Source organism: Portunus trituberculatus, chromosome 45 (genome assembly GCF_017591435.1).
Source record: "Portunus trituberculatus isolate SZX2019 chromosome 45, ASM1759143v1, whole genome shotgun sequence".
Taxonomy (NCBI): Eukaryota; Metazoa; Arthropoda; class Malacostraca; order Decapoda; family Portunidae; genus Portunus; species Portunus trituberculatus.
Genome location: NC_059299.1, coordinates 9,770,346 through 9,794,281, shown reverse-complemented (window position 1 = coordinate 9,794,281; position 23,936 = coordinate 9,770,346). Strand labels below are relative to the sequence as shown.

The window sequence follows — 23,936 nt, the reverse complement described above, 5'->3', positions numbered from 1 at the left end:
CCCAGACTCCAACAGATGTCTCTGCTCTCCTCCTAGACTGAAAGAAAACGGAACCATTGGCAAGGGAGGCTTGTAGAATAATTTATGGCGGAGGTCCCACCTGCATGTAAAAATACCCACTGCAAGGAGAGCAAAGGTCGCTCAGCCCAGAGAGTGATGGGTGAGCGCGGGTGACGTGGAAGGGGGCGGGGGAGGAGGAGCGGGAGAGTGAGGCTGGCCAGTGGACGCGACAGGCGCTCAGGGAGGGAGGGGGAGGAGATACACAGGGAAGGCGACCGCTCACCTCCTCCCCATCCCTGTACCCCTACACCTTACCTCCTCCCCACTACACCCACACTCAAGTTTCCACTCCATTACACCTACCGCACGACTCCCTTCCCATGACCTATTAACCCCACAACACACCACCACCCAACACCCTCCTCGACACCATCGCCCACCACCCACACTACCCCACAGCTATAACCTCGCCCACAGATCCCCGTAAACCCCAATAGCACACCTAACAACCCACCCACCCCCACCGCACTCCACCTCTGATGTCCTCCACAGCCGCCGTAACCCGCACCCCCCCCTCTCCCACACCCCCTGCCCATCCTACCACCCAGCATCCTAACCCATCGACCCCCGCCCACTGACCCGCCCGCCCCTTGCCCTGGTCCGGTTGCTCACCTGACCCCGGCAAAATATGGCCCCTGGGGGAAGGGAGCCGCTGAGCAACGGGTCTCGGGCCGCTGGGTGTGTGCGGGTAGGGAGAGAGAGAGAGAGAGAGAGAGAGAGAGAGAGAGAGAGAATCCTTAAGCCAGAGAGATCACGACCCGAGAGAGAGAGAGAGAGAGAGAGAGAGAGAGAGAGAGAGAGAGAGAGAGAGAGAGAGAGAGAGAGAGAGAGCAGGCAAGCAAGGTTGAGACTAGACTTTTCCTCTTTAATTTACAAATATGCACACACAACCACCACCACTACTACCACTACCACTACCACCACCACCACCACCACCACCACCGTACCTGTCGCTACACCCTCACCTGGATGGCTTGGGGCGGCATCTCCTTTAACGCCTCGGAACAAAGACAGACAAGAGGATGCTAAAAGGACGGGAAGGCGCTGACAAAGATGAGGCCACGGTAATGCTCCTGCCCCCGTGTCTGTCTCAGGGGATGTTTGTTCACTGGTGTGTACTGGTTAGCTGACAAGGTGTTCCGAGGTTGTCGCGTGTACCGTAATGACAGCACCACTAGGTCACGTCATTATTTCATTGACACCATGTCTACAGAATAACGTGTGGTAGTCATTATGTCATCATCATCACCTCGTAAACGCCATCATCACAACACTATAATACTAACATCACTCAAACACCATCACTCCACCACTACACCAAGTAAACACCGCCATTCACCATCACATCAACGTTACGTTAACATCGCAACTTCACGACACAAACATCATCGTTTTACCTCTACACCAACGCCACGTATACTCACTCACTCACTCACTCACTCATTCATTCATTCACTCACTCACTCACTCACTCACTCATTCATTCATTTACTCACTCACTCACTCACTCATTCACTCATTACGACTTCACCACCTTCACTTCGACACCACCATTCATCATTACAACACAACCCCGTCTGGTAAACATGCATAGTAATTAACACAGTACCCTGTTGAGTACTTGATGAAGTAGTTTTCCTACCTACAATCCTAACAAAAGTGACATCTATCATCTCTTTTTTTTTTTTTCTTTCTTTCATGGTAGTTGTTATTGGATATGATAAGCTACCTCTGATGTGTATCATAGGCCTGCCTTCTTCCTCTTCCCCTCCACACACCTCTCTCTGTCCCTCCTTCCTTCCCCTGTGCTTATCATACCGTCTCTCTCTCTCTCTCTCTCTCTCTCTCTCTCTCTCTCTCTCTCTCTCTCTCTCTCTCTCTCTCTCTCTCACACACACACACACACACACACACACACGGTAGCTCAGTGGTTAGAGCGCTGGCTTCACAAGCCAGAGGACCAGGGTTCGATTCCCCGGCCGGTTGGAGATATTTGGGCGTGTCTCCTTTCACGTGTAGCCCCTGTTCACCTAGCAGTGAGTAGTACGAGATGTAAATCGAGGAGTTGTGACCTTGTTGTCCCGGTGTGTGATGTGTGCCTGGTCTCAGGCCTATCCGAAGATCGGAAATAATGAGCTCTGAGCTCGTTCCGTAGGGTAACGTCTGGCTGTCTCGTCAGAGACTGCAGCAGATCAAACAGTGAAACACACACACACACACACACACACACACCAAGTGGCAGTTAAAGACTTAAACACTAATTATACATAGTAGCTACAACTTTGTGACACACACACACACACACACACACACACACACGGGAGTTAGCTTTGGAGCTTTGTAGTGTTAACACCGCATCACCATACCACACATCGCCACCAATCTGCCCAGGCCCGGTAAGTCCTGGCCCGGCATCCTTGGCGCCCCAGTCTGCCCAGCCCCCGGTGAGCACCCGCCAGGTTGCCCGCTAGCCCAATCACCTTTCTTCCGCAGCCAAGGCAGTCGTTTCCTCTCCTATTTAGAGCAAATTCGAGTGTTTTGCAGGTGTTTCCGAGTGACTTCAAGGTTTACTATATTGGAGTAGGTGGAGGAGGTGGAGGTGGAAGGGAAGGGAGGAGTCTGAGCAGGAGGGGAGTGAAGATGGACCAGTTGAGAAAAGGAGCAAAAAAACTTTTTAGCTTTGTTGTACGATATTCTCTCTTTTATTAGGGGAGTTTGCATTGTTTTAGTATTTAATCTATTGATAGAAATACAAATCGTCACAATCCGTAATAAGATCATTTTTAGCTGTGTTTGTTTCTCACTAAAATAACACTATCGTCATTCTATTATTTTTATTTTTTTTTATTAGCACGCCTAGGACTATTTTGGTGTTTGATATAAGACTTAAATAATATGAGAAACATGAATCAAGAGGTAATATCCTATAACATCTAGTCTAACTATAGGTACGTACTTTTAAATTTGAAGTTTTCATAGAAGCGAACAATAAAATAAAAAAAGGTAAAATTCTTTATATGACAAGGAATTTGTGTTTTCTTTATTTGGATGAAGAGTAAAAAAATGTATTCAGAAAATGCAATATAATGTAGCCCAGCTATGTTTTCCTTCTCGACATTATGATGTTTTGTAGCACCGTTGGTGAGAAATGCTTACAGTTTGCCGGACTTCTTTTTGTTATTGCTGGACCCGGTGATATCATTATGTATTAGTCGTTTGTTTTAGTATTTATCATGTCAAAAAATGTAGTGCATTTCAGTCTGGGCGTCGTCTTTCTCCTCGCCATTTTTAAAATGAATAACGTACGTAAATATTGCGTCACAGAGGAACTTAACCCGTGCCTTCCTCTCAGGTCATTACATCAATGTTTAACTACCCTCCCTTGTGTGTCCTGACCCAGAGAGTGAAGCAAAATCAGAATTAATCACCAAAATAGATAAATAATTCCTCGAATATCTTTGAATAAGGCAATGTTGTATCTCCGTTCAGACCGCCCACCATAACGGCAGCGAACCCAGACCAACACCATTCTTTCTTCCTCCCGTGTCTACTCGTTAATATTTCCTTCACTTTCTAGCGCTTCTTGGGAATTTCCAGCTCTTTTCCACCTGAAATGCACACATTATGGTAGAAGGATAAATAAATGTGGAATGGCATAATTGTGCGAGGGAGTGCAGAAGTAGTAGTGGAGGTTGTACGTGGCTGTAGTGGTATTGGTAATAGCAATGACAGTAGCAGCAACAGCAGCAGAAACACTATTATTACTTCTATTAGTGTGTGTGTGTGTGTGTGTAATTCACTGTTTGATCTGCTGCAGTCTATGACGAGACAGCCAGACGTTACCCTACGGAACGAGCTCAGAGCTCATTATTTCCGATCTTCGGATAGGTCTGAGACCAGGCCCACACCACACACAGGGACAACAAGGTCACAACTCCTCGATTTACATCCCGTACCTACTCACTGCTAGGTGAACAGGGGCTACACGTGAAAGGAGACACACCCAAATATCTCCACCCGGGGAATCGAACCCCGGTCATCTGGCTTGTGAAGCCAGCGTTCTAACCACTGAGCTACCGGGCCGTGTGTGTGTGTGTGTGTGTGTGTGTGATTCACCTACGGTCGTCTGTTGCCTGGTAGTCGCCCAATCAGCTACTAACCTACTAAGAGAGAGAGAGAGAGAGAGAGAGAGAGAGAGAGAGAGAGAGAGAGAGAGGAAAGGAGATTATAAGAAGGTGATTGGGAGGGGGTATAAGAAATGTAGAGTGGGAAATGGGGATGTGGAGGCTGAGAAAGGAGGTGTGGCTTAATGTCACGACTTATAGCCAGTGATGTTTACCTATTAAAATCCCTTGAGTTGACCTGTCGCTCTAGGTAAAAGTAAAGGTAGGATGGCTGCTTCACTAAGGAGGAAGTCGTATATACGTATAAGAAAATACATATTTTCTGCAGAGATAATCAATAACTGAGTATTCTTAACTTATTGAGTTTAGCAGCATAAAATAGGCTGTGTACTTTGGTGGTAATTAGTTACATCACAAAGTTAGCGAATCGGTGGCATAACATGACGGCACCGTACAGGACGAATCTTGTTGTGCTCGTGACCCCTGTGTAGCGCGCGAGCCTCCTCGGCCCCTCGCCCCGCACTGTTGACAGTCGCGGGGAATTTTCCTTAGATTGAGGAAGTTGTATTTCAAGCAGAGATTACCAATATAGAGTCTGCATACCACAAACCATAAAATACTATGCTATGATTCTGAACAGCCAAGCTGAACTATTGATTTGTTTATTTTGGTTTTCAGATGGCTAATTAGCCTTTGGTTTTTCTCGGCTTCGGTACATGTTTGTGATTCTCTTGATATGGAAGAATGCATCTTCTAATATAATGAAATATATTTCTTCTAAATTCAGATCAATGTTCTCTTTTTACATTACTTTTGTGTTCCTATTTGCGGAAACATGATTATGAACATACCCGGGACAGGGAATTTTGACGGGGTGTGCGGGGCAGCTTGAGGAAGTCAGCAGAAAGGTTCCCGCGCTTTTCTCGTTCAGTGTTAAAGGATTCGTGGTGCGGGACAATCTTTGTTTTTTCGTGGTATTACAGTGCAGGACACTCAATCTGCCTTCGTCGTGGGGTAGAAAGGAAGACACTGAATGTTGATGGGAGGTGAGGAGCCTATTGATGTGAGGAGAGAGGGACAGATGAGAGTGTATCAGTGTGTGGTGGGTTGCTGCTGCTGCCGCTGGTTTGTTTACGTCAGGTGGTTACCGTAACTTGGCTATTGTTACTAAAAGCTGGACCTGTTTGCGGTCAGATGAAAGTTATCTCATATACAGAAGGGTGGAGGCACGTCCTAAGGTTGGCTGTACTTGTGTTACTCTTTGTCTTGAGTGTGATGGGCTAAGATGCCTGGCTGGGGTAGCTGAGCCTGGCCGTCACTGCCTGTGGTGGTGGGATGGAGTTGTGGCCTCAACAGACAGCATGTTTTTTCATTAATCACTGACGATTTTGTTAATTTATTTTACGATGAGAATTCACCCTGATTCAACTCCTACAGGTTGGTTTAGTTAAAAGCTACCCCAGTGAATGCTTTGCACTAACAGTCATACTGTCACACTTTGCTGAGAGGGAAAAGGGGCATCTTAGAATCTAGAAGTATGCCATAACATAAACTGCATAGCAATGATAACAGTAGTTTCTGTAAAAAGTAGGACGGTGTACCACATTGGATGGATCATACTGCAACAAGAAAATTGCATTATGAGTTGGGGAATTTGTTTGTGTATGATAATACTTAATGAAAGAACTGTCATTTTTGTGACAATTCCAGTTATTGAACAGACGATTCTTAATGACAGGGCATATAGTATTGTAGGATACTTTTATTCATACATCGCACCACAGATTTTTACTGTGCCATAGTTTCATACCATACTAGTATGATGAATTACCATTCCATTATTTTATATTGCTCCCTTACTTTTTTAGTTTTTATTTATAGATACAATATTTAACTTACTACTACTACTACAACAACAAAATTTGTTTTATAAAATACAATTATGTTATAGTAATGATACAATAGAAAAATAATCTGATACAACATTAACTATTATTAGTTGTAATGATGTATACATTTCAAGTGTTGCACCACAGCAGTACGATACCACCAACAGTGTTCTCTTGTTATCCTAACTTTCAATCAATCATTGTGTAATGCATACTGCTTGCTCCACACTGACTTGAGTAACATGCAGAGCAGTGGCTACATAAGCAAGTTTTTAACAATACTTTCTTGTTGATAATGTCACCACCAGGAAATGCTTTTACTCTTATGCACTGAAGCTTTAGTGAACATTTTGATATGTTCAGCCAATGAGGTTAATTTTTCTATCCTTACCTGGTGAGCTCCCCCAACCCAGAGTGAGAAGGGGTCCATGTAAGCTACACACTGCTAATGCACTAGCCCAGTAATAAATAAGTAAAAATAAAGGATAGATTATTGTTTTTAGTAGTGTTGTGTATTTAAATGACACAAGATTATCCATCCAACCAATAAGTGTGCTAATTATCTGCCTGTGTCTGCTCCTTTTCCAGATCTGCTAGTTTCCGTAAGTCATGGCGGAAAAGCAGGCGGTGATGGCAGGAATGATGGCTGCCAATACAGACAAACGGCGTGAGTCATATAGAAATCTAACCAAGTGAGTTTTTTTTTAGTTCTTATACTTTTTTGGTATTACATTGTATTGGTGTTTACATTTATGTTATCCATTAGCTTAATTCTTTTAATTTGTGTACACTGTTTATAACATTATGCTAATGATTCACATACTTTTGGATGAGTATGTTCCTCTCTTACGTGACTTCTTTTTACAATGTTCTATATATTGAAACTATTGTTTATAAGTTGTGAATGAAGATTATTTTATCTTACTAGTAATTCATATAGTTTTGCTTGAATTCTTTCTGTCATCCTTGGAAATTTTGTTAACTTGTCTAATCACATTGCAGTTTGTTGGGTGAGGATGAAGATAGCCTGGATTGGAGTAACTATATGGGTGCTAGTGATACAGGGAAGGTCTTAAAGAATCTCAAGGCTGATCTCACCAGTCAGAATGAGAAGGAAGTTCTTGATGCACTGGGTGTCTGCATGCACCTCCTGGCCAGCTCTTCCTTCTTGGCAGGTATTGATACCAGTGGTCAGAAGAGCTTGTATGCCACTCTCATCAAAGTTTTGAAGACACAGAGAGACAAGAAGATCATAAATATAGTGCTTCAGAGCCTTGCCAGGAGTAGACTTACAAAGGAAGTCTATATTAATGACCTAGATGAGAGCTTTGATGTTCTCAGAGAAATCTTGCAGTCGAAGGATCTGCCACCTCCTGTGATGTATGAGGCATTGCAGGTCATATTGGTACTTTTCAGTGCTTGTCCAGAACCTTCACTTAAGCGGGGAAAATCATGGTTTCCTGTTGCATTCTCAAATTTGTTTCATACCAGTGTAAAGGTTCGTAAAAGTGCCTTGGCTGTCATTGGTGAGGTAGGAGAGACACTTGATAAGATGGAAGATCCTTCACTGAGGAGTAATCTCATGAAGACAGTGTTACCAGATCTCAAGGACAAGTATTGCAAGGATATGGTTCGCATGGTGCTTGGTGGTGACATCAGCATTCTTCAGGTATGGCGGGAAACGGTGGGTCTGCTGGGGACTGTGCTGCATTCCAGTAGAAGCCTCATTAATTGTCTTCTGAATGTTGTGGAGAAGGCCTTCAAGATATCAGATCATGAGGTGAGAGTTGAGTCCTTCAACTCTTGGCGCACAATAATGGACAACTTTGCGCTTGATAAAAACTCACTAACAAACCAAATGAAGCTCAAGTTGCTACTGGCTCCCTTCAAAATCAACAATGCAAAAACTGAGGATGTTTGTTGTGCCAAATTGCGTGTGTGGTGGCACCTTGTGCGTCTCTTGTCAGATCAGAGGCACTTGGCTACCAGCTTTGACCAGGCTGTAGTGCCACTGCTCTATTTTTGTTTTGTTGGTAGCATGCCATCTGAAAGAAACAAGGGTGGACTCAGTAACAGAAACCTCATCATGTCTGGTGCTTTGTCCTCTCCACACCGAACCTTCACCAGCCTCCATACCACACATGCTGAAGTATTGGCTCAGATACTTGCTACTGACATTGATGACCACAAGTACAGGTATTCATTGCCAGTTATTAAGGAGCAAGTGATGTCCTCAGTTCTGTTCATGCGACACTACCCACTGCTCCTGAAGTGCTTTGATGAAGCAATACAAACCATGAAGTTCAGCGATGAACGGCAGAAATCTCTTGGTACACTCATCTTCAGCTTCCTGTTGGCTCACATCCGAGGTATCACCAGTGCTGACGTCCAGAAGAAGGAGGTGGTGGATGTGGTGAAGGAGCTGTTCAGTACTTTGTCACACATTGAGAGCCTCTGTCAGCCAGGGGATTCTCAGAGCCACTTCCTTTTTAAGTTTTTCAATTTACTGACTGTGGGAAATCTAGCTTTGCCCAAGAAGGTTCTTAATTCCCACCAATACCACATACCAACAACTAGTAGTGGAGATGCTCAGGACATCATGTGTGGTACTCTTAGCAACCACCTCATTGCTCAGCTGTGCCGCCCGGCCCTCCTCCACCATGCTGTCTCTGGCAATGAGTAAGTGTGGCATATGACCTTATCATTTAAATTGTGTTCAGTGATTAAACAAAATTACTTTACTTGTTAGTTAATGGCATCCATCCATTTGCAAAGTCTCTCATTGTAATCTTGTCCTTCAGGTTCATCAAACTTTGGAACACTGTGCTTGAAAACAGCCAGCCAGCGACAGGAAAGTTGAGGCTCCTGCAGGCTGCTGTTCAGGAGTTGAGTGTGTCTGCCATCCCATTCCTCTGCCCTGACCATCCCTTTGTTCTGTATCATCTGTGGAATGTGCTACTCAAGCAGACAATTACACACATCACCAAGGTAGTGTGTTGGCAGGTCTGAGTTTGTTGACTTTCATTTCCACTGTTAGCCAAGGAATGGGCTGTGATTTACTTATTTTATCTTTTTTAATTGCTTGTGTCTTGTGTGGAGCAAGATTTTTTTTCCATAGCAAGTAACATGACACACTTCTTTGTTTTATGTGCTAAAATCATTCTTTATATTGTTTTAATATATGAAAATTCAGAATTTGTAAATGTTGGTAAAAGACAGAATTATTTTATGCATAGCCTCAAATATGTTTGTATAATTTTCAAAGATCATGATTTGTCTGTCTTGTATGCCTTGATGGAGTTATTGTCTATATTCCAGTCTCTCTCTCTCTCTCTCTCTCTCTCTCTCTCTCTCTCTCTCTCTCTCTCTCTCTCTCTCTCTCTCTCTCTCTCTCTCTCTCTGTTCGCTATATGATTAAGACCAATCACTTAATTCCCTTGCTGCTACTCACAGATAGAGGTTGGTGAAGGAGAGGAAGGTGAACCAGACTGGAGCAGCGTGTACAGTGTTCTTCATTTCCCTGTAGTCCACGCCACAGAAGCCTTCACCTGCGCCCCTTTCGACATACATCAGGTATATCCATGTCAACCAGCTCCTGTAGGTGCATCATTGTATCTTATTGCAGAGGTTAGATTTGTAAAGCTGCTCTTATTGGAAGAAATGAATATGTTGAAAGCAGCAGGTATTGATGGAGGCTGAATGTTGTTTGTATAGAGGAAAATAGTGTAATGATTAAGGATATATAGGAAGATAGGAAAGTCTTTTTGCCTGATTGTTTGCTTTATGTGAAACTTTCCCTACACAGCAAATCATGGAAGCTTGGGTGAAACTGTGGAACAAGTTTTCGCTCATCACCTTAGCCACACCCACCATGGAGCCCAACAGTGAGGTGGAGCATGTGGCCTCCACCCTGCTCTCCTTGTGCCAGGAAAAGACTGCAGATGTTGCTGATGTCCACATTGCTTTTTATGTCATGACTGTGGAATTCCTGGTTCAGCTGACGGCAAACTTTCAGTATGCCAAGCTGGGCAAACCTGCAGAGCTGGGTGAGTATTTGGTGTTATGTTTCTCTTATTGTCTGTCTGAGGCTCCTAAGAACACAGCACATATCACATTTAACTAAACCCAAACAACTGATATTGAAAGCACCCACTGTTAGTTATATCATAGAAAGTGTACTAATAGTGCAAACCACATGGAGGTAGGGTTGGCATGAAATGTCACCTCTAAAAGGGGGCACCTTTACTGATGCCCTCAAGATACCAATGTGCATAATGATTTTAACCCTGCACCTTAATCTCATTTCTTGGGATGTGGTAGTATCATGTGGTGGAGTAGCAAATGCAACCTTTTCTGATAGTGTGGCGATATAGAAAGAGAATGAAAAGTGCATAATGACAAAGTAAAGGATGGTTTGGAGTTTTCAAAAATAAAATGTATGGACAAAAATGAATGGGGACTAGAATTTTCAGATCTGAAATCTAATTCAGTTCACCGAGTGACATTGTTTCTATTGTTGGCATGTTGTGCAATTAATTGTATTTTACTTGCAGTATCTCCCAGCCCAACAAAGGCCAAGAAGAAGCTTCATCCTCTTCACAACCTGGGTTCCTCCTTGGAGGTGACCACAGAAGTGTTTGATAGAGCGTGTTCCATGGTGTCTGGCCGGCGGATGTACGTGGCCGAGAAGCTCCTACAGGTCACCTTCACCATGTTGAAAGGGATTCAACTTGCCCCTATGAAATATATCTGGGAATTTATAATCCAAATTGTGAAAGTGATTACAAAATGTGTGAGAGTTAATCCTGCTGTTGTGTTTGACTTCAAAGTTGAGAAGAAGTACATTAATGTATTGAAGTCTTTCTCTGGACTCATCATGGGTTACATCACACACAAGGAAGCCTCAGAATCAGTGCTGGAAGATCTGAATGTCCTTGAGCCTCTGCTCTCTGTAGCCTTTGTTTCCACCAACAAAAAGATAAAGCAAGAAGTTCAGAAGCTTTTAGAGAATATTTTTGGCTGTATTAGTGATGCTTCCTTAGATCTCCTTCCATTCCTCCTGAAAATCAAGACAAAGTGGGGCATCTCAGCACCCCAGACAGCTTCTGTGGAGGAAGTCACAAATGAGTCTATGGAAGACTTCATTGATGCCACACCTAGAGAAAGTAAGTGGTTTGTTCAGTAATTTGCTGAGCTGCTTAGAGTTTGTTTTACTTTCCTCTATATTGCTTGATCAAGAGAAAATTATTTTGAGAATAGAGAATATGAAAATTATTTACCTGCATAGTTTTTCTTTGGTGATCAGGACTAATTTATATGGCCACTTGTCACTTGTCATGAGAGAAATATTAAGAAGTGTTATCACTGACCATCAAAATTAATGTGAGAGAGAGAGAGAGATCGGGGTATTTGTAATGTAATGGACTTCCTAAAGGAACAGGGTGTATTGAGGAAAAGTAATGTTTAAGGAGGTAATGAGATATGTTAGAGGAAGCTTCCATGTACTATTTCTCTCCCAAACCCACAGAAAGAACAGCCAAGTCTCTGTCAAGCCTCAGCAGTAAAGTCTCGTCTCCTAGAAAAGCAACACCTGTCAGTAGCAAGGTCCTCTCCCCTAAAAAAGCAACACCCGTCTCAACGAGAAAGCAGAAAGCAGAGCAATTCAACAAAAAAGAGGCAAGTGAAAATCAAAGCAACACCAGTCCTCCTTTCTTAATGATCTTGTTTCTTTTTGTGTAGTTTTCTTTGTGTAGTCTCTGTAGTGAGCCTGAGCATAATAAGCCCCGTTCACATTATAAAGTCCTTTCCACTTCAACTTTGGGGGATATTTATTTATATCTACTTTTGTTAGTTATATCTAGTCGTTTTTAACCCTTATGTTCCGGCGATCATATATGAACGATTGCATCAGTGCATCCGTAGCGACGGCGATCGTTCATGTAATTATGAATTTTCGCGCCTCATGTTTGAGCTCCATGCGCTGTTTCTTGAGTCAGATGGCAAGTGGAAGTATCTGGCTTCTTTTTCCATCCGTAGTGTTGCCACTAGCTCTGTATATTTAGGGGTAACAAAGCTATTCTCCCATTCTGAGGGCGACACTTGGCAACCCCACCGACCCGCCGTGTCGAAAGCACCCTGATAAGAGCGAAGGGACGTTTCAGTTCATAACTCACTATGGAACAAGACAGATAATTTTTATTTAGTAGTGCTTCTGAGCCTGACTACAGTGACAGCGATTATGAGGAAGAAACTGAAGAAAGCAAAGACAGCAGTAGTGAAGACTCTGAAAATGATTCAGAGGATCCACCTGTTTTCTCAGAACAGAGAGAAGACAGAGATAGTGGTGATGGAGAACAGACTCCAAACATTGTATTGAGAACCCAGAGTGGCTCACGGAGATGCAGGCGTGCCTCTCGTGTTCTGGGAAGACGATCAAAGGGGCGTGTGTGTGTGTGAGAGAGAGAGAGAGAGAGAGAGAGAGAGAGAGATTCCTACATGTTATTTGCTTGAAACTTGATATGAAAAGGGGTGAAAGAATACTCTCTCTCTCTCTCTCTCTCTCTCTCTCTCTCTCTCTCTCTCATTGGAAGTGTACAATTTCTCTTCCAAGATGAGAGAGAGAGAGAGAGAGAGTGTGTGTGTGTGTGTGTGTTTGCGCGGTGTCATCGCTCACCGAGCTGTTTCTGCTTGACGGATCACACAGCGGGTGGAGGAGGAATCCTTGATAAGGCAATAACTAAACTTTCAGAGGTCACATCGAGCTAGGAAGTACATCATTGTATTCAGAATAACAAAGAGAAAATAATTATTAGTATTCAAACAGTCTTCTGACAATTTCTAGGTTTACCATTTTTACCCGTCATGGGATATTGGAAAATAATTTAATCACCGGAACATAAGGGTTAAACAACTGTATATTATGGATATTTTTATAATTAACCTTTTAAACCCCAGTAGTTCCTTGGAACATATTAAATTAGTCCATTTCATCTCTAAATCATACAAAATGAGACACTTAGACACTTTGCTAGACACATTATACAGCTCAGTGATTTCAAGACAGCAAGTGTGAAGCTTTGTAAAACTATAATCTTTTCCTTAAATAACAGCATAAGGCAGCCATCAGACTCAGAAGGTTAATGGAAGGATGATGATGACGGATAATTATTTTACAGCTGGAGACACGTGCATCAGCAACATCAACGCCTCCCACCCGGTACTCTGCAAGGATGAGGAAGATTGAGCTCACCATGGAGAACAGCAACTCAGACACTGCTTCTGATCACTCCAACACTTCTTCCACTCCAGACAGGTAAATGATCTCATGGGGAAAGATTTCTTGCTTTAAAGTATATGAATACAACTCTGCTGAAACTGCTATGAGGCTTAAACTGAAAGAAACCCGAGAATGTAAACATAAATTGGTATGAAGATTAATCTTGTGTCATATCCTTTGTTTTTCAATGTGTTTACTGTTGCATTCATCTAATGTCAATTGTATTTCTTTAAATCCATCAGTCAAGTAGAAATCAACAAGCTTCTATGCCATCAGTATCTCTTGTTGCATTTTCTAAACTCATAATCATTAATGCAATCCTTTTATTTTCTTTTTCAGATCATCATCTGGTTCATCTGTTAAGCTTCCTGTCTTGACGAGGGTCATAAGAACCTGTCGAAATGCACCATCGCCACAGAGCAAAGAAGCAAGACACTCCACTTCACGACAACCATCAGAATCTGAGGAAAAGGAACAGGGTAAAGGGGCCACTAGGCAGTCAACAAGCAGCAGTGACCCAATAGTTATATCAAGCACTGACTCAGACAAGATAACAAAAGATAACAAAAGCTCAGAGCCCAAGCAACAGAACAATTCTTTGAGCCACTCTGAGGTAGACAGTGAGGATGCTGATTGTAGTGAGATTCTGTGGAAGTCTGAGGATGTATCAGTTCCTCTCAGTAGGACACAGGATAAGGGAAACAAGAGGGAAGAGACCATGAAACAGAATGCATCTAAAGAGAATTTGGAAAAAAGAAATGAAGATCTGTGTGCTGTGCTGCATGACACTTCACTTGAGGTACAGAAATTGCTTAATGACAGGTGTTTTGAAGATGATATTGAGGAGTCCACCACTTGTGAGAAAACTAAACATGAACAGTTCTCCTCACTCTGTAAACCATTCAAGACATCTGAAGTCACAAAGGAAACACCAGAGAGCCGCAGATCTAACAGAAAGAAGAGAATTAACTTTATGGCAGTGAATGTGTCCCCAAGTGTTGTTAAGGATATAAAGATAGCAGAGCAGAAGCCCAAGGTGAAGATCACAAATGATGTCAAGGAACCCTCACAGTCCATAGTGGTGTTAAGTGACTCAGATGAAAATGAAAATGGTGAACTCCCAGATTTGAGTAAGTCTGTATCAGAGAAGAAAGAAAAGAATTTAGACAAAAAGCAAGTGATGGAAACAACACCACACAAAGTGAATGCAGAGGAGCAAGTGAAGGGTGGTATAACAGAGAGTTCTTCATCAGGAGTGAAGAGGAAACGAAAGCTGTTTAATAAGGAAGAAATTGTTGAAACCTCTACCAAGAAGAGAAAAATTGAAGACATAACCAATAGTCTCAGCAACAGTCTTGAGGATTCTGTAACTGACATAGAAAGTAGTAATTCTGAAGGTATTGTAAGTAAAATTATGAAAGAAACCTCAAAACTCTTGAGGAAAACCAGATCTTTCTCTGGCATGACTGATACTGAAAAAGAGGAAATTAAAAGCAAGTCAGCATTTTCTCCCAAGGTAACACGGTCAGGACGCAAGATTGTTCCCCCAAAGAAGGACATGCCAGAACCCATGACTCCACCTAAGAAAGCCAAGAAGAAGCTGCACCAGGAAGCCGATCCCTCACAGGCAGAGGAGACGGTGAGGACCAGCAGCAGCAGCCTTGAGAACTCTGACATCTGTTTTGATGAAGGTATTGAGTCTCCGTTAACAGAAGAGCAGTGTAGTCTTGAAAATGAGATGGAAGTAGACCATTCATCGGGTGACAAGGTGGAAGTTCCAGAGGATGAACCAAAGAAGTGTGGAAAGGTTAATAATGAGACTAAAGAATCTAACTTTGACTCTGATATATCTGTTACTATCATTGAAAGTTATGATGCCACTACAGAGAAAAGTTCATCCTCAAATTCAAAGGTGGAGGAAATGGAGAACCATAAAATTCCACCATCAGAGGCCCAAAAAGACAGTATTGATAAGAGTTCAAACATCAGTGATACAGTTGATTGTTGTGTTGAGGACAAGGAAAGTTCTTGTGTTCTTGTTGAAGAAAAGGTCATGAAAGAGAATGTAGAGAAGAGCTTAGAGAAAACCAAGTCAAAATCAGCTGAAGTGATACCAGAGGAAGAACAACAACTACAGCAAACACTGGAGAAAGGAAAAGGAATAGGTCTATCTGAAGATTTAAGTGATGGCCAGAAAACCTCAGAGGAATCTATCCCAATGGAGTGTGGCCAAGACCTGGAAGGAGAGGTGAGTTACCCAGCAGCTCGGCCAGGAACTGAGATCCTTGATGACAGTGTGTCTCCCGAGGGTGAGGATCAGCACAAGGACACTGGTGCACCAGGACAAGTCAGTAAGGAGAAAACTGATGAGTTATCATTTGTAAAACCAGACAAATTAATAGAAGACAGGGATACACCATTATCTGTAGATGAATTAAGTGAGGAAGAAGATGAAGACAATGCTGGAGAGGAGGAAGAGGACAAATCTTTATGTGAAGAAAATGTCCATGACAAGAGCTACAGTCCAACTTCTCCTGAACCAGAAAGTGAGGATGAGGATGACGAAGAGAAAGAATATATTAGTGCTGGCCAGGAAGAGAAGGCAGAGGAGTATGAAAAAGGAGAAAAAGAAGTAGAGACTATAGTGCCAGATGTGGACAAGATGCAGCAACAAGCATCAAGTGATAGAGTGCAAGAATCAGAGAAAAATGTTATAAATCAAGAACAAGAAAACTTAGAAAGAACAAAAAGTGAAACTGACAAAGATAAATCAAAATTAGATGTTAAAGAGGAAGCAAGACTTTCCTTATCTGAAGAAATCACTAAAGCCGTTACAGATACCAAAGAGTCAAAACCAGAGAAAATGGACACATCAACTGACGAAGCTGAGGAAAACCAAGGTGATAATGCTCTAGTGAAGAGATGAAGGTTACTGGTGACACGAATGTAACAGCAGCAGAGGATGCGATGGATGTGGAGGATGACAGTGGTGTATCTGTTAATGTGCTGGAAGAATTGCCTGAGGCACACAACAACAAACAGTCTGAGCAGGAAAACACAGTAGTTAATGAAACACAGAGTGACGTGTTGGAAGATGCGGTAAGAATTTCAAGAAATGTGGAAGACAGCAAGGAGTTGGAAGAATCATGTACAACAAAGGACTCTGATGAAACTCACAAGTTGACTGAATCTAATGTGTGTGACAGTGTCATGAGTAAAGAAGAGTGTCAACAAATCACATCTAATAAAAAGCAGTTATTGTCTGAAAATAATGAAATAGAAGAGGTAGTAATCAGTGAGAATGAGCCTTCAGATTCCTTAAGGAAGGGAAATGAAGTGAAGATTACTTCAGAAGATGTTACTGATAATGTTAAGAAGACAGTCTTTAGCCCAAAAATACTTAGAAGCTCAAAAGCAAAGGTTGATGCTGATATGACAGTCTTCAGTCCAAGCAGGAGTGTTGAGGCTGCAGTAGTTGATTCTAATGGAACTCTTGACAATATTAACAAAGTCTCCAGTCCAAGTAAGGCAATTGTTATTGATAAAATAGACCCTGTTACTGTTAAGGAAATTCAAGTGAAACAAACGGTTTCTAGTCCAAGCAGAACTAAAGCAGTATCCAGTCCAAGGAAGACCGCTCACATGAGGATGACGAATGTCCCACTAGATTCTGAGCATGACAGAGAGACAGTGACTAGTCCATCAAAGCCTATTGTAGCTACAGAAACAGCATCATCCGCCCCAGATAAGACAACAAATAAATCCCAGCAAGCCAGCAGTGATACAGGAAGGCATGAGCTGGAGAAGGAAGCAGAATGCAAGGCCACCACTGAGTGCATGGCAGACACAGAAGCAGAGGTCACGTCTGCTGCTGTCATGCCCTGTGAAGCATTGGAGGAGATGGCTGCAAACACCAGACAGCAGGAGGAGGAACTTTCCCCTGACAAGTCATCTCGGTCGAGGCTGAATCTTACTGTGAGTACACCAGAGAGGATGAAGCAGCGTGGCGCCCTCATGCACGCTGGGTCACGGGCTGCTCTGCTGGTGGCCTGTGCCAAGAAGAACATCAAGAACAGAGGAGGTGGAGAGGGTGAGTCTTCTGCCAGTATACTAACAGGTGAGTAGGTGTCTTGTCCTGTCATCACAGCCTGACTCACCTGTTCAGTGAGCGAAGTGAATCTTAGCTTTCCACTCAGGCCATATACCAATACTGACACTACTGCTGTATTAGAGGCTGCTGCTCTCTCTCTCTCTCTCTCTCTCTCTCTCTCTCTCTCTCTCTCTCTCTCTCTCTCTCTCTCTCTCTCCAGACTTCCAGGATTAGCTCTTATGTATCTGTAACATGTCATGTCTTGTTAGAATTGGGTTACTAATGTCCTCCTTATGGCCACCAGAGGGAGGGCGGTCAAGGTCTCTGGGCATGTCCCCTGTCAGGAGGAGCGTCCCTGGCAGACCCTCTCCTGGACACTCTCCAGATGGCCGCAGAAGGAGCCTTCTTGACAGGTGAGCCCTGCTTACATTGCCACAGCCTTTCACTGAACTCACAGCCAGTGCATCAAGGCATACTGAACTCACCAGTGTGTGCCTGTTGCTCTGGAAGACTAAATGTAATAATTATGCAAAATGGATTTCAGATGCTTGTCCTTGTGAAGTAGAATGAGTAGTCCCTTGAGTAAGTTTCAAATTTTTGTTGTCAAACAGTGTAATGGTTCTGAGCAAAGAAAAGTTTTTGTCTCTTGTGAGTCAGAATGAGGATGGGTATAAGTTTATGCTGTGAAATAAGATTGGTTATAACTATCATTAGAATGTTTTAGAGGCGATGTCTGTCTTATGTTAGGAATAGCAGTGCTGACAAATAATGTAATAGTTCTTATCTATGACGATAGATCACAAGAAAGAGTTGGTATTACAAGGTTATCAGTTTATGTTAGCATTATAAGGATGTCAGAATTTGAGTTTGTACTTTTTCCATGTGTGGTGGCTGCAGACCATGGGTGAAGCACTCTCCGTCCCCCGGTGCCTCGCCCTCCTCCAGCATCCTGAAAAGAACTCTCCTCAGTGATGGTTTGGGTGAGTGTGACCATAAGGACAATGGTCTGTAGATATGAGGGATTGGCTAGTTGACATTAAAACTACTGAGTTGTAAGCTAAAGAAGGAATGAAGGTGGTTCAGTGAAGGTCATAAGGTTTGAACAGATTCTTGAGAGAGTTAAGGCAGGATTTAAAACTTCATTGAATTATGGGAAGGGATAGATGGATGTACAGTAAAGTCCCGGGTTACGTCGGTCTCGAGTTACATCAAACTCGTAGTTACGTCAGTCCACTATAAGGCAATTTAAGATTAAAAAAATTGAAAATTTATAAATCGTAAAGTGCGGGATTTATTGTTATTGTTGGTGGTTGCCTGCCACACCGCCCGCCTCACGCTTGAATACCATAACACCCTGCTTCAGTTCCACCACACCATCTTCCCTGGCAAGAGTGTTATCCTACTTCTGCGTTTACTGACTCAAGTTCTTAGTATCTTGCTCAATGGCACCAAAGAGAAAACTTAGTGACAGCAGTGATGCTAAGAAAAGGAAAACCATTATGCTACAAGAAAGAGGACATAATTAAAAGACATGAGAAGGGGAGGCAGCAGCTGTGTGTGAGGGAGGGAAGAAAATGGGAAGCCCGTTACCATGACAACGGGGAGGTTGACGACCTTGAGGGCTCGCACACCCATCACAACAATAACAACTCCGGAGCCTTCGCCTGGGCCACACGACACTCGCAGCTGACTTGCACCGTCTGCGCCTGTCTGCTGATCCCTATTGCCCTTTCCTATTGCATTTCCTGCCCCGCTGCCCACGCTTCTACTCCCACCGCACTGCACTACGCTCCCAGCTGTTCCCCCTGGGCGTCACAACATTCGACCTGCCCACCCTCCTGGCGGCCTCAGGCGTCCACCCCTCTCGGCAACCTGCAGTCCTTCGCGTTCGTGGCCCTAATCAACAACAAAAACAAACTTGTGTTTCATATTCCTACGTAGTTGTAAATAATATAACAATATAACCTTTAACTTACCTGAATGACCATAAACAATGATTGGTTGAAAACTCGATAATATGCTTTGAAATATACGGAAACTCGAGTTACGTACAAAATATATTCTCTCTCTCTCTCTCTCTCTCTCTCTCTCTCTCTCTCTCTCTCTCTCTCTCTCTCTCTCTCTCTCTCTCTCTCTCTCTCTCTCTCACGCACGCATGCTTGCATGCGCGTAGGGAGGCAGTGATGTAGTGGATAAGGTTGTGAGCGTGGGATCAGGCAGATGTCCATGCGTAGGTTCAAATCCCACCAAGTTCAGCCTTGAAACTTTGTCATTTGTTGAGTGGTTTAAAGTTACCTGCAGGTCACCATGATACCCAGGTTCTAGGTGGTTACACCAAGGATGCACTTGGGTGGTGATATGGCCCATAATATGGGTACCACTATAAATAAAATTGCCTACACCATTAATGGATGGAAGCTGAACAGCACTTCTATTACTCTTCAAGTATGCCTACAGGTACTATAGGCCATGACATAAAACACACACACACACACACACACACACACACACACACACACACACACACACACACACACACACACACACACACACACACACACACACACGACTTATCCTTCCCTCTCACACAGACGGAGATACACCATCGCCTCCACCCACAAAGTACCGGCGGGTGAGCTTTGCCGACCCTCCCGTCTCAGACCGGGTGGAGATCCCCCCCTCGCCACGCACCCTGAAGGGCATCCGGGCACAGAAAAGGCTGGACATGACTCGTATGGCTTCTGAAGTGAAAGGTGAAGTGCTGTGACTTGTTTTGGTTAGGATAGCAGTGGTGGTGGTGGTGGTGGTGGTGGTACTGCATTGTAAATTAATTGTGTTATTTAATTGCAGATTATGAATTGAAAACTCAAATCAGGACTCACTGTAGACATTGAATTTTTCTCATTTAATGTATTTTCAATATTTTATAGCCATCCAATGTAGAATCTGGCTTGATATATAAACAGATTATTTTTTTGACATAATTGCTAAATCAGCAATAAAGGATATAATAATTAAATTTGTAAATAATCATAAATTGAGACTGGCAATCTATTGTCTCCTTGTTATGAAATTCCCTCCCTCATCAGTAACTTGTTCTCTGCAAGGAATCACACCAATTACTTGTCATGCATTTCAGAGACGTCAAAATATTTGTTTATTTTTCTGTTCACCCAACATAGCTGCCACTCCACAGACTCTGATGCTCAGCCAGTAGAGAAGCAGGTGATTCAGGAGGCAGACCCTGAAGTGGTGGACCTGTCCCCGGCCCTGCACACCTGCCAAGACAGTGTGGACCAAGTGGCAGCACTCCTTACCTCAACCTCCATGTAAGGCTTGTCATCAGTGTATTGATTTCTTCTTCTGGCCATTGTGTTTTGTGTCTCTGTGAATAGTTTAAGCTGAGTGTTGATAAGGACGACCTAACGCTTCCCTCCCTGTGGTCAGATTGCCAGGCCTCCTCAGTAGTCTGGAAAACATGGGGGTGACCACAGTGGGACAGTTGTGCAAGCTGAGTGAGTGGGACATCAACTCACTCCCCATCAAGCCGCCTAAGACCACCAATCTCCGCAGGGTGCTCAAGGAATATGAAAAGACTTGGTTGAGGTGAGGAAAAGGATTGCATTTTTTTGTAATCTATCACTCTTACCCTGTTGCTTCATTTGGCCTCCACATTAAAGGAAGGATATAGGTCTTTTAGAATCAGTGCAAAGGAGGAATAGCCTCTTGCAGCTTCCTCATTTTCTTATGTTCTTACCCTGTTGCCTCATTCTCACCAAGTCTACACTCACTCTTACCATGTTCCTTCCTTGCACACAGGGAGCTCTCATCCACCAACTCAACAGCAGCAGATGAGGTTGAGGTGAGTCTGGCGAAGATGTTTGGTGAGCTGGACGACAAGGAGAATCTGAGGCCAAATCACCAGGAGTGTGCTGCACCAGAGGTCTCCAAGGCAGAGACTGAGGTCAAGGAGAGTGTGGTTATTGCAGGGAGAAGCCCTCATGCTGACAACATCCAGGAAATTATGGAAATGGAGGATATTACACCTCTGTATTCCTCCCCAGAAGGTAAATGTCTGGAATATTAAGGTGCTTTATTTGTATTTTATTAGTAGTAGTATATTTTCTGAAGCAGGCAATGATATGTAGTGTAGAAATACATGGGGGAAATATTGAAAAAAAACTAGAGTAAAAACTAAACTAGAGAATATTTTAGAAAGGAAGAATAAAGAGCTATTATGGGGGAGTGTGTGTGGAGAGTAATACTTTGTTAGTTGATCTGTGGCCACCTTGAGGGCAGGTAAAAGCTTGGAATGACAGAAAGCAGATACTAGATTCTTCATTCCCAAGATTGATATCGCTAGGTATATATGTAGATGATTTATGTTTCCAGATAGATTTATGGATTGGATCAGTATATTCCAGCAGAGAGAAATTAAACTTCAAATTCTTCACTTCATCAGATAGACTATACATACATAAATAGATAATGTCAGTGGAGAAGGGATGCATATGTATAACTTGAGAAATGAATGTCAACAAAAAGAAATTGGGTATGAAATTCTCCTTAATTTTACAGAAACAGAAGAAGAAACTCTGAAGAACTTATACAGGAGAGCAAGTGAAGATGATTTGGACTCTCAGAAGAAGTTGCTGGACCACCTCCTGCAAACTCTTCCCTCAACTGACGTGGCGGAGGCCATTGCCCAATGCATCAAGGCCCGCATGGCTGATGTTACTCCCACTACATGATTCTCAGCCCTCCACACAGAGTGACGTCACCATTCCAGTGCATTTATGATTTTTAATGTAAATACCGAAGTACAAAGCTTTAAGTGGGTATGGACTCTTCTTATGTGCCTTTGCAAGAAAATAGTGACAAAATTTTACTGTGATTAAAAGACAAGAGTAAATGAAGTAGGTAAATGTTGAAGGTGATTATGAACTTTTCTTGTGTGCCTTTGCAATAAAATGGTGAAATGCCAATTAGTTTAAATGAAGGGCTGGGTAAATGTGAAAGAGGTAAGAAGGTGAAGATAAGCAAAAATCCATGAACCTGATCTGAGGACCAATGCAAATTAGAATTATGGATACAAATATTATGGCATTTATAGGAATTAATTGAAGGTCTTACAGGCATAAAAATAAGCTCTGTAAAATTGTAGACTAATGGTAAAATTTTGAGAAATTAATGAAGATGGAACTTGGTGTTGGAGGAAGAGACAAAGAGATGGACCTTCTGAGAAATTAAGGAAGGTGAAAAGAATAGAAAGACTTGTGTGTATTAGAATGCGGTAGAGAAACTGGTCTAAGTCTAAGCACCAAAATAAATGAAATGTAGAAATGGACAAAAAATATCAGGCAAGGTAGAAAAATGCAAAGTGGGAGTGGTAAGTGAGGCAGATGTGGAGTAATGGTACTTGAGAGATGCAAATGAAAGAAAAGTGAAGTGAAGGCAAAAAATAATGCTATGTGGAAGTTGAAATGAAGACAATGAATTCACAAAGATATAAAAACACAAGTCAGGATGCCCCCTTTGCCCATGAACCAAATGTGCCCGAGTGCCCCTGAGTGTCCACAAAGCTGTACAAAGGAAAGCATTGTTGAGGTCCCTGGCTGTGAGTGCTTTGCTATATTAGTCGAGGTGCAGCATTCAACCCTGAAATCACAAACTGTTTCCCTCCATACCCTGCCTGTGGTATCCTGCAGGCTGGCAGTGTCCCTTGATGTCCTGGTGTCAATCCCTGCTCCCTTTGCCCTGTGACATGGACTTGACGGTGTTGAATGCTTCATGTCGCATGTGTATATTCTTACTGAAGCTTATGACTTTGGAAAAACAAATAATTTACTTGATATGTTTATCATATAAAATAATTCAACTTCACAATGTTTTTGAATACTGTTTATTTTGTGTGCATATATTTTTGGAAGCATGTGGATTGAGTCAGGATCACACAGATCACACATTGTCCAGACGACTACCTGGTGTATATCAGATTCCTTCAATAAGAGAGTAAACTCTACATTAATGCTTGTTGATTTTGTACTGTAGTGCAAGGGTTTGCTTTCAATAAACTGTTGTTTTCCTTATAGGTAGGATGTGTATCTATTTTACAGTAAAACTTTTTACAGGTAACACCTTGTAGTTTTACATAATGCCTTGCCTGTGACATTCAGTTGATAGTTATGTATTTCCTAAAAATATTGCATAGCTTTATTTGTATTCCTTTCCCCTTAAGGCTGCTTAGTTTTATGCCAGTATATTTCTCTGAATAATATTGTCATTATACATCCAGTAGTTATTGTTTAGCTTCCATAGCTAAGTTCACTATTGCATTGGCAAGAACTGTAAACATTCCCTTGCCTAAGATATTGTTACAAAGACGTTACTTGCAGGATGCCAATACATCTTAACCTAAGACATATTAATGCCCGTAAGAACAAAAAGAACGGCAAAATGACATGAGTAGCTTATATTTATATGCATAATCTCTATCT

At 42.6% G+C, this 23,936-nt stretch overlaps 1 protein-coding gene across 1 annotated transcript; it reads left to right on the top strand.

Moving 5' to 3' along the window:
• The first annotated feature begins 5,072 nt into the window (after nucleotides 1-5,072).
• LOC123519335 (telomere-associated protein RIF1-like) lies at nucleotides 5,073-23,574 on the top strand. Its single transcript, XM_045280561.1, is given in 18 exon segments — nucleotides 5,073-5,230; nucleotides 6,662-6,765; nucleotides 7,076-8,752; nucleotides 8,875-9,061; nucleotides 9,527-9,646; nucleotides 9,879-10,119; nucleotides 10,627-11,238; nucleotides 11,601-11,749; nucleotides 13,249-13,385; nucleotides 13,689-16,270; nucleotides 16,273-17,466; nucleotides 17,744-17,852; nucleotides 18,337-18,419; nucleotides 20,031-20,192; nucleotides 20,636-20,768; nucleotides 20,887-21,045; nucleotides 21,259-21,506; nucleotides 22,018-23,574. Coding segments are annotated over 17 exon segments (8,049 nt in total). The 5' UTR covers nucleotides 5,073-5,230; nucleotides 6,662-6,682; the 3' UTR covers nucleotides 22,191-23,574.
• Nucleotides 23,575-23,936: the final 362 nt, after the last annotated feature.